Here is a 17459-nt window from a genome sequence, read left to right as displayed (position 1 = left end):
TTATTGTACCGTTCTCGACTGTTAATCCTTGTCTGAATTCAGTTTCTCCCCCTCCCGCGCTCAGCGTGGAAGTTTTGACGTTTCATTAAATTATCAGAGAAAGAAGACGATTCGTTGTACCGTATTCGACTCTTAATAAGTCCTTATTGTCTGAATTCAGTTTCCTCTTTAGCACGAAGCGCTGAAGCTTTGACGTTTCCTTAAATTATGGAGAAAGCAAACGATTCGCTGTACTGTTCTCGACTGTTAATCCTTGTCTGAGTGAAGTTCCCCCCCCCTTCCGCGCCAAGTAACGAAAGCTCTGACGTTTCATTAAATTATTATAAAAAGAAGACGATTAGCTGTACCGTTCGCGACTGTTAATCCTTGTCTGAATTCAATTTCTCCCCCTCCCGCGCACAGCGTGAAAGCTTCGACGTTTCATTAAATTATGAAAAAAAAACAGACGATTCGTTAAACCGTTTTCGACTCTTAATCCTTGTCTGAATTCAGTTTCCCCCCTTTCCGCGCGAAGCGCGAAAATCTTAGACGTTTGATTTAATTATAGAAAGAAGACGATTCGTTGTACAGTTTCCGACTCTCATTAAGCCCTATTTATCTGAATTCAGTTCCCCCTTCTCACGCGAAGCGCGGAGGCTTAAACGTTTCCTTAAATTATTAGAGAAAGCAGACGATTCATTTTACCGTTCGCGACTCTTAACCCTAATTATTTTGTCTGAATTCAGTTTCCCTCCACCCGCGCGAAGCGCGGAAGGTTTGACGTTTCATTAAATTATTATAAAAAGAAGACGATTTGCTGTACCGTTCTCGACTGTTAATCCTTGTCTGAATTCAGTTTTTTTCCCTCCCGCGCACAGCGTGGAAGCTTTGACGTTTCATGAAATTATTAGGAAAAGAAGACAATTTATTGTACCGTTCTCGACTGTTAATCCTTGTCTGAATTCAGTTTCTCCCCCTCCCGCGCTCAGCGTGGAAGTTTTGACGTTTCATTTAATTATCAGAGAAAGAAGACGATTCGTTGTACCGTATTCGACTCTTAATAAGTCCTTATTGTCTGAATTCAGTTTCCCCTTTAGCACGAAGCGCTGAAGCTTTGACGTTTCCTTAAATTATGGAGAAAGCAAACGATTCGCTGTACTGTTCTCGACTCTTAATCCTTGTCTGAATTCAGTTTCTCCCCTCCCGCGCACAGCGTGGAAGCTTTGACGTTTCATTAGATTAGGAGAAAAAACAGACGATTCGTTAAACCGTGCTCGACTCTTAATCCTTGTCTGATGAAGTTTCCCCCTCCCGCGCGAAGCGCGGAAGTTTTTGACGTTTCCTTAAATTATGGAGAAAGCAAACGATTCGCTGTACTGTTCTCGACTCTTAATCCTTGTCTGACTTCAGTTTTTCCCCGTCCCGCGCGAATTTGCGGAAGCTTAGACGTCTCCTTAAATGATTAAAAAAAGAAGACGATTCGTTGTACCGTTCTTGACTCGTCTAAATGAAGTTTACCCCGCCCGCGCGAAGACTCTTAATAAGCCCTAATTGTCTGAATTCAGTTTCCCCTTTAGCGCGAAGCGCTGAAGCTTGACGTTTCCTTAAATTATTAGAGAAAGTAGACGATTCGTTGTACCGTTCTCGACTCGTCTAAATGAAGTTTACCCCGCCCGCGCAAAGCGCGGAATTTTGGGCGTTTTACCAAAATATAGGGAAAGGAAGACGATTCGTCGTACCGTTGTTGACTGTTAATCCTTGTTTGAAAATAGTTTCCCCGAAAATTTTAAACCTCCGATTTCTTTAGCTGATATTATAGGAAAGGGAAACTCCGAGAAAATACAAGTATTGTAGTTGTAGTCACACTCGTCGTCACAGCGGATAAAAAGTCACAGTTCGTAGGGAAAAAAAACTTGTCGGCCGACCGACAATATACATCTCACCGACTTCAAACTTCTGCTTTGATATAGTACGAGGATCGAGCAAGAATACCGACACAGTCTTTCTTGCTCCCTCGACGAGACGACTCCACCCAACAACCCCTCTCTCTTTTGCTCCCACTCCTCCTCTCTCATGCTCTTACCTCCCCTCTCTCTCCTCTCTTTCATCCTCCGTTTCTTTTGTTTTCCTTTTATCCTTTTTCTTCTTTTTTTCCTTTTCTTTCTTTTCTTTTTTTCCTCTCCTCCTTCTTTTTTTCTTCTCTTTCCTTCTTCTCTTTTCTTTTCCTTTCTTTCTTTTCTTTTCCTTTTCTTTTTTTCTTTTCTTTCCCTTTCCCTCTCTTTTTTCCCTCCCCTTTTCTCTTTTTTCCCGACGGCAGCGCAATTTTACCGACAATATCCTGACAGGTGGGAAGGGGGGTGTCGCACCCCCCCCCCTTTGGCGACGCCCCTGCATGGGCGCATATCCCTCAAATTCCTGTATTATGTGGTACGTACGTTTAAGATTCAGCGAGGGCCCCCTTACCTCAAAATATTGGATTTTTGAGTTATCTATAACAGTCCTTATATTTGGAGCTTCTGTATCATTATATTGTACAAGCAAACTACTTACAGCCAACATCGGATTCAGGTTCAACAAACCTTTTCTATACCATTTATAGAATGATAGGCGCCAGGAAAAGGAACACCAAAATAAATGTTTGGTTTCTCTATTGTTTTTGGCTAGACGATCGACATTAGGGTGAATAACTTCTCCCTTTGACCTACCTTATACGTCATGCTAGCTGGCATTCGGGTTGAATTAGTTGCATGTATTTGAAGTATAATTTAAGATGAGGTTTTTGACCTCATATATTCTCTCTGAAATTCTGTAAACACGAATGTAGCTATTATTATAAGATGGGTAGAAGAATCCCTGCAATCGGATTGGTCAATTACCATGTAATTATTTTTAATGGATGCACGCGATATCGGCGATCGATAACACTGATATCCTTTTATTTGTTTTTCGTGTTTTTTTATTATTATAATCTGTTTAAAAAAAAAAAAATCTATAATCTAAAAAAAAATATATATATATATTTTTTTTAAGTTTACAGTTTTTTGTGCACTGACAATTTTTTTTTTTTTTTTTTTTTAAATTTCATGATAACTTTCATGAAATCATGCTTTCCGGTTATTACCGAAAAACATGATTTGCCATGCACCCGGTAAATCTGTAAAATAACATTGTTGACGATTTTAAGGGCCCCATTTTATAGAAAAGGTGATGCACATGTTCAATTTGTGGGTCGGTGGAATTGTGTGCACGTGGTACCTTTAAATTTGGTCTTAAACCATTTAAAGGTACCTTGTGCACACAATTTCCACCGACGCACTTAAACCTGTGCATCATCATAATATTGTTATACGTAAAATATTGATAACGAGATGGCAATCTTATATTACGTCACAGTACATTACTGTGCGCTTTTGCGTAATTCGTTTACTATTATGTCGTCAGAGATATGCAACTGGCGCGCTGGCAAATCAGCGCGTTGTCATGGCATTTTGGTGCGCAACCTAAAAAGTACACGTGTCAATAGCATGTGCTGCGCGCTAACTAGATTGAAGCACTTTGCTTTGAATTTGCTTTTTCTCGTTCATTCTTCTATTATTAATTTAAAGGAAAGTTTTACTTCAAGTTGGAGCTTTATGACAGTCTAATCTACAATTTACAGAGTTTACGCTTTCGTCTGTGTTTTTGCCTCCCGTTGCTGACTGCATCGGCTTCTTAAGAACAGTTTGAAGAAACAAGAGAGAAAAATCTCACTATGGGGGACGCCGACCACTTCTCTCAGTCGACCGACAGAGATATTTTGACTGATGAGGATGAAGTCAAATGCCAAGGAAGTGAAAAGGAAGCTATCGCCACCACCTCGACCCAATCTTCAATCTGTCAACTAACCACCCTCAAAACCAAGAAGACACCACGTGGAAAATCGTCTCGCAAGAACAACCGGAAACAAGCACTGGTTTCAACTGAATACCAGTCCACTGAGTCCGGGTATGTGAACGCTGCTGAACATGAGGAGCAATTCTGCAGTCACATCAATCTTTATGTGGACCACCTTCTGGTGCGAGCTGTGAAAGAGCTGGTAGAGAACGGTCCATTGTGGAAGAAAGCGCAGGAGGGCGATTTATCCAAGGTGGACAAAGAAGCAGGTATGAATGGTTTTGAAAATGAACCTGTTTTCACTGCTACGGATGATTCATACATGGAATTGATTTCTGAAGAGATTCATTCTACTCTATCGTGTAATGAGAGACACTTTGGAGGTGATAGCGAGGAAGGTGATAGAGAGAAGGGATTAGTAAGGCTGCGAGGTAGAATTGCGAACAAGAATGTTGAAGATATGAGTCCTCCACTCGACGTGTCCATGACGGAAGGAGAGAGAAAGTTTGAGAGGGCAGCCGAGAATTATATGAACACATCCTTTCCCGAAAACGATGACGTCATGGAGGATGAATATGACTCCGAAGACGATGTCTTAGAAGATAAACCGTCTTCGACTCAACCCGATGTTTCAGAAACCATGGAACAACGGCGCAAGCACCATAATACAGGACGGCGCAAATACGAATTTGAAGTTGATTGCGAAACGGGGATGGTCTTCAGTTTTGAGATCGTGGAACCAGAAGAAGATAGAAGTGATGATGAATATGAGGACTGCGACGAGTGCGATGAATGCGATAGAAGGGACGCAGAGTTTGATGATGCTGATATTGAGTCGAACTGCATTGTGGAATTCGAACCAGAAGAGGACAGCGTTGTGTTTCGAGTTATCGATGAGAATGACGTCGTTGAAGAAACGGTCTATACGGTTGTCGATGAGAACGGCGGAGATACCAAACTGGCAAAGAAGACTTCCAACTTCAGGGCAAGGTCACCAACAAAATTGCCTCGGGCCATACGAGAAGGGACTGAGAGTCACCGTCGCCGTTGCTACAGCACGGGGGATGCCGAGCGATTTGAAAGCTTGGAGAGCTCGTCCAGCGAATTTTACTCACATGCTGACACCATAGACAAAATTCTGACCCTCCCAAGCCCTCCAAAATCTAGTCCTGGAAGCTATGAAGTAGACGACAGCGAAGGGGATATGTCGAGTTCTCAGGAAGAGCTGGAGGGAATACTAGATCCATCCAGTCTGAAGAACAGGAAGAATGTCAAGCTTGGGGCTCTGCAGGAAGATGAGATGACGGATACACCCGATACCTTTGATGGTGACCTGATTACCAAAGAATCCGATTGTTTTGTCAAATACAATCAGGAATCACGGAGCGACAATGATCAAGACTCGGATCCCCCGAAGGAAGATGAGAGACACTGGCAAGATCTTCTAGCCAGGCACCAGGTGAAGCTGAATGAACTACATTTGGACAACCTCTATAACGGTGAGGTGTCTTATAACACAAACCACCGCTCAACAGAAGCATACCCAGCTGTCGATACTCGATTTGAGGACTCTCCCGAATTGCCTACACATTACTCTCAAACTTTGGATGAAACGAATTCATTGGCAGTCAAACATACAGCTACGTTTAACGTTAAAAGAGATGAAGATGGAGATGAAACAAGAAAAATACTGACACAGAGAGGTGGTATTCCTCTGGATGCTGGATGCATAGACGATGTCAAGGCGCTGGTCGGACAGAAGAGTGATGTGGACGAGAATCACTTTGAATACGTAAGTCGTCAAGTGGTATCATTAGCAGTATTACCTTCTGTGGTCGTTGTGCTGTTTTACAATACTTCATGAAAAATAATATAGACTATGTTTGAAATTATATTCATAATTCAAAAAGTCGAATTCATTGTTTTACGGGATATCTTATTTAAGAGTTGTTAGATACATTACGTGAAGATCAGCAGTTACAAGTATAATTTATGCATATTTTTTCTTCGTATAATTGTATCCCAACATGCTATTACGAATATATTCATTTTTATAACACCCAGGCCAAGTTAAGAAAATGTTTACTAATGTATTTTACAGACCTTAAATTTAAATCCATTCTATGAAAATTGCTTGAAGAATATTCATTGACCCTCTAGTAATCTAACTAGCATTTCATTATATGTTCTTGTATCGTTTAAAGGTCCGTAGTCGTCGAGGTCGCCTCTGTCGCCGTGAAGTCAACGAGCTCCTGACGGACCTTGCCCGGGAGCAGGAGGCGATGGATCGCATGTTACAGGACGCGTATCGAGCTCAAGAAGAATTCATTCAACTCAAGAATGGTGTCAGGAAACTTCTAGAGCGGTTAGAGTCCTGCCAACCAGCCTAAAGACGTCTGGATACAGAGGTCTTATTGACATGGAAACCCGTGGTGTTCACTCTGTTTGTCAAAGATGTGAACATGACCGTTCGAGGATATCAAAATTAACCCCCCCCCCCTGTTTTGCCCCCCCCCCCACCCCCTCGATCACCAACACGCGCCGTTATGCAGTTGGTGATGCTTTGTGGGACGTGGCTGTCGATCACATCGGGACATTGTGAGCAGCAGATGGCAGAATACGTAACGCTGAGGTAGTGTCATATACTTTGCCTTTAAAAGGTGTAAAACATGACTGTTCGAGGACGTCAAAATTACCTCCTGTTTTTCAGAACACAAGTTGAATTCTACACCAATACCCCCCCCCCCCCCAACTCCAGCTAGCTAACATAATAATTTGTAAACTGTAAATTGCACAACAACCAGTTTTTGCCCTCTTTTAGGCATTTCTAGGTGGATTTCAGATCGAACTGGATAATTTTATTCAGATAATTTTCTTAGAAAACCTTCTTATTCGTGGAATTTTGAACAGTCTTGTGAACACCTTTTAAGTTTGAATATCAAACACCCTGGGCATTAAAAGTAGAGGCGGCGTTGGAACATTGAACTTGAGAATGGTTCGGGGAGAACACTTGCCCAGAAAGTGGGCCGATACACTTAACGCCAAAGAGAAGGTGAAATAGGTTTTCTGTTTTCTCCATTCTTTTGAAATAAAATTTACAAACTGTCAAAATTTTTAATTTAAATGAATTTGATTTAATTTAATTAATAAATTAAGTAATTTAAAGGAGGATCACCCCACACCTCAAAATCTCCCCCGACGCCCCTTCATGGTATTATCGAGTACGTCCAAATGACGTTTGTTATGCATAAAAATTATACCTAGCATATTTTTGCAAACAGTGTATTAAGATGGTTTGATTGTAATTCGCTGCCAACCACATATTTTAAATGCCAAATATTTGTTTGAAAATATTGACGGAAATCATCTGCGCATTTGTCCATTTTTGTCTTGAGAGGGGCGCATGTGTTGATTTGAAAAATGAAGTACATCAGATGTTAAAAGGAAATACGACCCTAATAGTATACTACTAAAAGAAAGGAGACGAATAAGAAAAGCAGACTGGTTAAAGTGTGAGCGAAATCGGACCAAAAAAAATGAGAAAGTCATGAATTTTTTCGAAGCTTGTAATCACTAAAGGTATGGGCGCTTCAAATTGACTGAATCGGTATTCACGGTGACGAAGTACCGGACAACTTTCCCATTTGTCCTAACACACAAAATGACAAAAATGTCAACTTGTCAAAAGCTATGACTCTGAAGTTTCTTTTCTGTTTACATAACCTTTAATAATATGATATCCACAATATATTTTGAGTGCTGCCTCAAGGGAGAAGGCGCTTGGGAGGAAAAAGGGAAATATATGGGTGTTTTTTTACCCGACAAACGGCAAACGTCACAATCCAGCGACCAAATTGCCGATTGAGATTCGCATATCTTATCGATCTCATATTTCAAACACTGTTAAATTTCTTCTTATTGCTGCGCTTAATTTCAAACGGTCGCCAATCTGTTTCTCTTCTTTTTCCGTTTTCATACAGTCGAATGAAATTATCACAAGGATTGGATTGCCTTTTAACCTCATTACTTCTCAGGTGGTAGGAAACAGTAAAAAATGTTATTAAGTGAATGTATTCACTCGTCAAGTCGTCATCAAAAGCTGTATTTTTTAATGATAATAAAATAAGCAAAACATTGAAACGCAAAATGAAATAAATGTATAGCAGACTAAAATCTTTGTTGGAAAGTACTTTATATTCTTATTCAATTTTCCAAACAGAAAGAAGTACAGATCGATAAAAAGTCAATTAGAACAATTAATTATATGTTCATACGTAACGCGTTCATAAGCATGATAAAGATAATCTATAGATAAGATGTAAGATTCAGGAAATGTCATCAGGGACAATCGGTAGAAGTCAGAAAATGTACAGTCGAAAAGTTCAGAATAAGCATTTGCAACTTCAAAGGGGGAGAGCATGAAGCTAAGGTAATGAATATTTTTCTTCTCTATTTTGTGCAACCAAACTAATGGACCCCCCCCCCCCTAGACAAAACAATGATCGTCTTCATTTTTTATTTCAGGATTATTTCATTGTTGCATTATTTCGAGCTCAATATACATTTTTAGAATGATTACAAAATCATATTTTAGATACTTGAAGTATAATTAATATTTTGATTAATGTAGTTTAACTAACGTACATTGTTCTTTTCAATCATTACAAAAACTGCTTTTCTCTGAAACTTGTTGAATATTTATGTTTTTTTTAATTTGACCTAACAAATAAAGTTTCACAAAATCTGTGTTTAGATCCTTTGAATATTTCAATACATTTTAGGGCTGTCGTTGAGTATTAAAACTAATTTCAACACAAATACATGCACATTTACATTGTCTAATCATTCTCAAACATATGTACAATATGTATAATAAACAAATTAATAGATAAATTAATTAAATGACACAAACCGGATGTCGCCTAAACCCTGCCCTATTCGTACGTCTGTACTTACATAAAGAAGTAAAACTCATCAATTGCACGATAAAAATATTACATATATCAATATCAAACAGGTTTGTGACCTTAGTGATATTTCCATGTTATAACTTAAATTTATGTTTAAGCTGCGTTTCTATATCGATTAAACTTGCCTCTTTAAAATTGTATTAATATCATCATAATGTAATTAATATTCAAAACATAAATAACTCTTTTGTTCGCTTGAACACTCTGACAAATTCATTGATTCTTACTTTATTCACCGTCATTTCACCACATGAGCTGGGTTTAATTTCACCTTTACGATAAGAAGAAAAAATATAAATTCTATATTTAAAAAATTCTCAATTATTCCTTTGGGTGTAAATCAACCATGTTTCATACTGAATTAGCGTACTTTAGAAGAAAAATATTCAGAGAACGCCAAACAATCCTTTTAGACAAAACATAGAGTTAATTAAAATATATTTTATGAAATAACAAGATCTAAAGATATCGTAGAAGAAAAAAAGGAAGAAGGAAAAAAAAACGTTTTCACAAAGTTTACTTTTCTTTAATTTCTATGAAAGAAGTCAAATACATAAATCTATAAATCAAATAATATTTTTCTCAAGTACTTCCAACGCAAGGTGGCATAATAAGAAAAAATCCTGATCCAGGAGCAGTTAAAAAATGATTAGAATACAAGTTTTACACTTTAATTTTTACACTCTGCATAAAATATTTCTCCTTTCCTATGCAATCGTCAGTGAGATTGCTCTTAAAAGTTCTTCGGCTATGAATTAAGACCATTCGTCAATTCGGCAACAAACTGCCTTCCTCTCTTCTTAAAAGCATCATACAAATGTAAATCCTAATATCAATGATCCACGTCAAGTCAAATTTTGTGCAAATTACAGGTAAAAATGGGCATTCGGCCAGTGACTAAATTACGCCAAACTCCCCCTCGTCCTGACGTCAGAAATTAGGAGTTTTTTCGGTTGTCCAGAAGTACATAATTAAAGTGTTACTCTTCTTTCTGTAAAGGTTTGTTGGATGTTTTACGATGATGGCTTGAATACGATTTATATTGTCGGCAAGTCGCTTTCAGGACGGAGATGGTTTCGCCCCTCAGAAGGTAACACCCTCCGGTATATCATCTGTCAAGGGAAAAGAAATTCAGAAAGTTGCGTTAATGGAAGAGTAATGAATTCTAAATTCAAATCATAAATATCAAAGAATTCAATAATGCACCTAAATTGGCTCGTTGTTAAAAGTATACTGGCATACGTTGATTGATCAGGGAAATATAAAGGATTTCGCTTATGTAAAACTAACCATTGTGGGCCTACCATGTTCAACATAGAATGACAATATTTTTATATGCATTTTTTACACCAGGGGGTGGGGAAGGTGCTCCCTAATACCCCCTCCTCAATCTCAGTTCAGCTCTTAAAGAAAAGGATAAGTTCTGGCAATGGTAAAAAATAAATTATCAAATAATCCAACAAAACTTACACTGAATATTCAAGATTACAAATAAATAATATGGGCCGACCGATTTTGTATAGGGGCTGAGTAATGAGCATATAGAAAGATAAGAAATTCAAGGTAAGTAGACCCGACACCATGTGCTTATAAACACAGGTCACTACGTGCAATTGAGAGTTGTGGTTTTTATTGAAGATGATTTCCAGCAAGTTTTGAACGGTTGTTTTTATGTTACTGGTTCAAACAGTCAATCCCGAATGAATTACAGTGCATAGAGACATCTTGTGATATGCGCTAGATAAAGTACGGTATATTATTATTATCATTTTTATGTTCTCCCGACATAAGTATGATGCCCATACCAGAGCTCAAGATTAGCTTTAAGATTGGGACATAAACGGCTTTGCCATTAATTTTGCTCCCCGCTGACGCTTGTTTTTGCACCCCTTCGACACCTTGGACACCAATGTCTAGAGATCGGACTGACTTACCATTACATTTGTAGGTTATTCTGGCCCAGATGATATCTTCTTGTGAGAAGCAGAACAGACCGATCCTTCCACCTCTCATCGTTGTGTCTCGGAGGAACCCAGAGTCCGCTACCAGACTGTCTGCTTCGTACAGCTTTACCCTGAAGAACAATCAACAATACGTCATCAAGATCCTTATTACACCTTCTTCCATTCGATTTAATTCATTTTATTAATTTACGGAGCTTTGATTAATCAGTGGCTGCTGTACAAAGAAGCCATTTTGTTCTTTTGTATAGTTTTGGCATCATGATTGAAACTTATGACATATTTCCTGGATAAGGCTTCAATCTTATCTTGACTAGCTTCATCCGTTTGAATGTTGATCTAGTTGCTACTTGTCACTTGCCTGTGAATATTGTGGAGTTGTCTGAAAGTAATTCGATGTAATTTATCAAGTTTCCTAAAAAAAATATCATCCAGATTTACTACACAACCATAAAACTCAGTGTATATATATATATATATATATCATATCATAATGGGCCTGAAATAACTTTGATTCGACTGCAACTCAATTTGAGTTTGATGTTAATAGCAACTCCTACCATAAGTATAAGAAAAAGATGAGTGTAATTTGTGATGGATTGAAAGACTTGCGATCGATTCAGTCGCGAATTCTGTAAAAGAAAGGGCCCAGAACCCAACATCATCTTAAACCTTGACTGACTTATCATTAACATCGCAAAGACTTTCGAAAAATCAACTCAAGTTATAGAATCAATAACGTCATTTGGGATTACGTAATACGTCATGATCTCATGATCATGTTCGTACATTTCGATAGGTGATCGACAAGGCTATTGATATTGCCTTAGTTTGATTTTTCGAACGTATTTGCGATCGTGTACATGATAGAAGTAGAAAGATAATCAAAGGTGTATCTATATTATTAATACGCAAAATCGCCGCGGGGGTCCAAAACGGGCCAAAACGGTTCCTCAAAAACGTCTTTCCCCGACCCCGCTCGCCTCCGCCGTGGCGCGGGGACGGCGGCACAATTCCACGAGGTCTGTCTCCCGTAATCCGCGTGCCACCTCGACCCCGCGATCGACGTCCATGCCGTTAAACGCGGTTTCGGGGTGCCGGGGAGGACGGGCGGACGAGAGCACGGCGGGCGTCGTGGATTGTGAGGAGGCGACGAACCCGCGAGAGCGAGTCGGCAAGGCGTGCACCCGCCCTCTGTCTAATTATCAAAGAGAGACGAAGAGACACACGATAGACGAGAATCCACTCGCGTCAACGGGTGTAGCAAGTCTCATTGTAAAGGTTGCGGCGTATCTTGAGTAAGGCCTCTTGCTATAGGATTCGCTTTGTAGCGTGTAAGAGAAATACACATTAACAGATGACTCACGCAGGTGAGGGGGTGTAAGAAATACACGCTCTCACGGGTTGGGCTTACCCGCGTTTTGCGTCTTTCTATAGGATATGCTTTGTATAGGCCAGGCGCCCATAGTATACGTGTATTTCACGCTCACCGTCACACACGTACACACACTCGATTCGAGTCGTGGCGATTGCGACAATTGGCGCAAACCATGGACCTATTTTCGCGTAAAATCTTTACTCTGAAAATAATTATACAAATTCTGTGATCTATGCCAACATATTCATAGTCAAAGCTTCTGTTTTATTGGTCTTTTCATGAAAACTACCTCGAAATAACAACAATAATAACGCAAATAGATCTGTGATAGTACGCCTGACCAATCTGCGATTTATGCACACACACAGAGCAAACAGGATTTCAAATGCCTTCCAGCCCCCAACTCAGGCGTGTCATCACGGCGCTCAAGCCATCGTTTTACGCTGCGCCGCAGTTACTGCACTACACTGTATAGATTTGATTTCCGTATGTTTGATTTCGTTTAGCGTTGGTTATTTGAAACTTTTGAACTCCGAAAGACTGTAAATATGTTAAATAGACTCTTGATGTTGGATTTCTTTTCTACTGACCTGTTAATGAAAGCATGAGGGATAAACAAAAAAAATAAGGACTGCTCTGCAATTGGATGGTGGTGGAAATTATCACTCCCTCGATTTCGTTCAAATACTGGCCCTTCTATTACCCCCTCGGCTTTGCTTCGGGTGATAGAAGGACCGGTATGAACTCCACCTTGGAAATGATAATTTCATCCTCATGAGCAGTCAATATTTGTATATTTTCACTGAGACCTCTGGGACCTCTCTGAAGTTCTTTGTATAATCCATGCAAAATATCATTATGTTTAATAGAACATTTAGTTTTAATAATGTATGTTAAGCCAAGTTAAACAATTATTGTTACTCATGTTTTGATTTGGGACAAGTTCTAATTAGAGATGAGTGAAAATATGAAAAATGAGAATGGGAGAATTGAGAACAGTATTCGTAAGAAACTGGACGGGAAATGGATAATGAGAATAAGGATATATATGGGAATGAATGAAAAACAATAATCATAAATAATGAAAGTGAAAACGAAAGTTAAAGCGTAAAATAGTTTGCATCAGTTTGTTTACAAATTACTTATTTAATTTTTTCTTTCAATCTTCAAGTTTTATTATATGTTACAAATAAAAAAAAACATTTCAAAATGATATATGAAACAGCAAACAAAAGGTTAATATTCTATCGAATTAAATATTAATAACAAGAGTAGAAAAAGAATAAAATGATAAAAAGTAGGCCTATACCAAGAGGGAAAATGAAATTGAAAATAAAAGGGGGAACAAAAACAGAAAAACAAACATGAAAATTAAAAAAATCGATAGCACATTATTAACAACCACCCACCCCCTAGAATCCCGTGGATTTTCCACGGGTCCTCCTAGTGTATAGTTTAAACACAATTGATGACACCAGACGTTGGTCGAGTCGAATTCAGGGGCCCGTCTCACAAAGTTATTTTTTAATGACAAATGACGAAAATCGGTGACAAATCTACTGATAACCAATCATAAGCAGGGATTTCACTATCTTATCACAAAAACTGTCACTTGTCACGGATGACAGGTTTTGTGAAATGGGGCCCAGCTCTTCATTCAGACAAAACCAGAACTCAAGTGCTAGAGGATGTAGCTGCCAAATCAGACGCCATCATTAAGGTGGCGCTAAACCTTAAAGGGACTTAGTGACATTGTTCAGGTGAGAGAAATGGTGCTAAGGTAGTGACTTCAATGATAGATGTGCAATTAAAGATAATTTGAAAGTTTGAGTCACAACAGACCATCATTAGTGATAACAAATCGGGAAAAATGATCTGATTGATTCCTGAATTCTCCCAACTATATTATTATAATTGTATTGAATTGTAGGTGAACGTAAATCGTCACAAAGCAATGAATTGTTTCTACATACCATTCCAAACATTTAAGTGTTGACAGATTTTGTAAAAGCCTATTTTATTCCTTATTTGCATGGAAAAACGGTTAAGAAAATTCAAAACTTGGTCGGGAGAATTTACTGTTAAAGGGTGTCGCACAGTGACGCCTTCAAAGAAGACCATTACTATCTTTGTGGCTTGAGAATATTTTAAAGGATTTTTTCAGGAATAAAATAAGTAATATTTCATACAAAAATTGCACATTTTTTCCATCAACCTTCAACAATGCTACCGAATCACTTTAACAATTACAAATAACATACTGGCTTGAGGGTTTACCTGATGAGACCTATCGAAGGCCTGTGGACGACTCTCCACCTGTAGGCCACGTGATCCTTCCAACCATGGTTATTCGGGTCCTTCCACAGAAGACGTGACTGAAAAGAAAGTTCGACATCTTTAGAACTATGTTTCTTTCAGTTTGACATACACAAGTCAGCAGAATTGTCTCTTTGGTCAAGATGTTTACCATACGGTAACAGCGTAACTAATTTAAGAAGTCATTAATACTTCCTGTGGGTGTCTCACAAAGACTAAGATCGACTTAACTATGGCAGGCCATTCATGCCACTGGTTGCTCTCACTATTGGTCTCTCAATTTACGATCTTTAGATAATATTTTTTCCTTTAATAATGAACTATCAAAAAAGGTAAATTCTGTAGATTTGTGACGACGATTTGTCCGTCACTTAAGAGCAAACAATGGCATGAACTGCCTGTCTTTGATAAGTCCAACTTAACGTCGACCTCAGTCTTCGTGAAACATTCCCTAGGACGTTTGTTTTACATTGAACCCAGTAAACAACCCTTGACGTTCCGAAGACGTCCGGAGACGTTCAGAGAACGTTAAAATGTTAATAGATTGTTTAGTTACATCCTTTGAAGTTTGTTCCTATAGGGATACTCAAGATACACTGTATCATAATGAGTTTGACTGGGCAAAACAATAAAATGAAATAAATTATATTACGGAATTCAATTTGCTTTCTCTTCCTTATGTACACAGTAACACGTCGTCTAATCGGACTCCTAGGGTCGTGACTATTTTCTGAGCGTCCAACTGATCCAACGGCCATAGAATTACTTCCTACTACGCCTTAGGGGCCCTGTTCCATAAAACTTGTTATCTATAACAAATGCTAAATTTCTATGACAAATTTGCTCTCAGCCAATCAGTTGCCATGATTTCAGTAGCTTATATATAACAGTAGCTTGTAACTTCTTATTGGTATCAAGTTTTATGAAACAGGGCCCTGACCTTACGACAAGACCTACCTGTCCCGGTGTATCTCCCGTATGCCACAGAGCGTTCCTCATCATCTCACCTGGACCAGTATCGGATTTGATAACCTGTGGCAGAGAGTAATCAAGTCACTTGGACAGTCTGATACATCTAAAGAGGTCGAGCGAGTATACTTAAAGGAATTACAAAGTTTTGGTATGGGGTCATGAATTCGGTTCAAATTAAAATATTGGAAGCATATGCGTTCCTACGATATACATTGATCGTTGTCGCAGTTGAAATCGAGTCTGAAGTTATGAAATTATAAATAATAAACTCTTTATGTTGTATAGCTCCCTCTCAAGGTCAAGATGTTAATTTAGCTTTGAAACAATGTTTCTTGACTAAAATCGACGGATTAGCTATTCCCGTTTGGAAATTATATAATACAACTAAATATTCTGAGATTTTCATGGTCGCAGCTACCATTGTACGGCCATAGGCGCTATTTGAAATTTATCAAAATTTACCGGGAGCACCGGTAAATTTTTATATTCAATTTTTCTCGAAAACAGTAGTGTTTTAGGGGCTATTTTTTTTTAGTGCTTATAATATACGCACAGGAGCATCCAAATATATCAAAATTGTAAAGATTCACTATCCACCCAATTTTCAAAATTTCCCAAAACTTTGTATTACCTTTAACCAACGAATAGATATCATATCGACTGGTCATTTTATATATAAAAGGTCAATAGATATGGGGGGATTCACAAAGCCATTTTTTCAATGAAAATGACAACAATCAGTGACGAATCTGCTGATAACCAATCAGAAGCAAGGATTTCACTAGCTTTTAACAAAAACTGTCATTTGTCAATGATGACAAGTTTTGTAAAACACCCCCTGGAGAATGCCCTGGTCCCGCTATCATCTTTAGAGCCCAGAGGAAATACAACTAGAAGTGGACCCATACTGCAAGGGGCTGTCTAGATATTATGTCCCCATCCTTTATCTATCCCTGTTTGTTATAAGCCTATAATATACAGTGTGTAATTATGATGATATCCTTCGAAGACAGTACATCTACTCATCATGTAAAGTCTGATATGCTTACAATAGTTCTAAATTTTGAACAGCACCTGTAAATGGCAGCTTCTAGTTTAATACCCTGTGATCTAGTTCTAAAAACATTTAAGTCCGTATCTCTACTACCGGTATTTGTTTTGCCTGCAAAGAACATTTTAGACAATATCAGTCTGCCTCTTTGAAAATATACGAAAAATTACAATCTTAACTATCACATTCTGCAACAACAAATGTGGCCCTCTTGAATCAGATTTCGTTACCATTAACCTTCTCACATATTCGCTATCTTACATACATATATTTAAGAATTTGAACAGTTTCTTTTATATTAATGTGACCAGACGATGTAAATGAAAACTTTGCTGTTTGTTTGTTTCCATAAAATGATTTAAATACTTTTAAATACAACCAATTAGCCCTCTCACCTTAAGTTGGAAGCCCGGTTCACCGACGGCCCTGAATGGGGAAGCTTCCCAATAGGTCTGTGGACCCTGCTTCCACATCAGGACGTAGAAACTAGCCGAATCCTGGTAACCAAAGACAAAACCTGCGAAGTCATCATCAGTTCGGGTGTTCACAAAGAAGGTTCCTTCGAAGTCCACACCGTCGAAGGCTTGGTAAGAGATGGCTAAGCCGGGATCGCTGTTGATGGTTTGCATGATCTGACGACCCTGTTTTGAAACACAATGGACAAGTAGTCAGTGACTGTATTGCTTTCCCATATTTTGTCGATGCATTGTTTTTAAATATTCTACAGCGCCAGCTTCTACAGTGTGGTGCACAATCAATGCGTGTCAGTTATCCACACATCAAGCAGTATACATTTAGAACAGGCCGATTTCTGAGAAGATAACCGGGTGTGTTTGGACTGTTTCAAAGTCCCGATCATAATGATGTGTAGTATCTGTTTGATAAAACGGTAATAGGAATCTTTTTTCATTTGATAAATTATCATCGTCACATATTTAGAGATCTCGAGTCAATTCACA

General features: G+C 38.6%; 1 protein-coding gene across 2 annotated transcripts in view; it reads right to left on the bottom strand.

Annotated features, from left to right (window-relative positions):
• Positions 1-8027: 8027 nt before the first annotated feature.
• LOC576669 (cartilage oligomeric matrix protein) overlaps positions 8028-17459 on the bottom strand; it is a 42877-nt gene continuing 33445 nt past the window's right edge. For both annotated transcript variants that reach the window (XM_030976847.1, XM_030976848.1), the window contains exons 20-24: positions 16896-17141; positions 15435-15509; positions 14439-14536; positions 10757-10896; positions 8028-9934 (exon numbers count right to left, since the gene is read on the bottom strand). In XM_030976847.1, coding sequence (XP_030832707.1) covers positions 9906-9934; positions 10757-10896; positions 14439-14536; positions 15435-15509; positions 16896-17141 — 588 coding nt within the window. In that variant the 3' untranslated portion in view covers positions 8028-9905. The remainder of the gene's footprint in view (positions 9935-10756; positions 10897-14438; positions 14537-15434; positions 15510-16895; positions 17142-17459) is intronic.

This window comes from Strongylocentrotus purpuratus, unplaced genomic scaffold (genome assembly GCF_000002235.5).
Source record: "Strongylocentrotus purpuratus isolate Spur 01 unplaced genomic scaffold, Spur_5.0 spur5_scaffold_9, whole genome shotgun sequence".
Classification (NCBI taxonomy): domain Eukaryota; kingdom Metazoa; phylum Echinodermata; class Echinoidea; order Camarodonta; family Strongylocentrotidae; genus Strongylocentrotus; species Strongylocentrotus purpuratus.
This window is presented reverse-complemented; position numbering and strand designations above follow the sequence as displayed.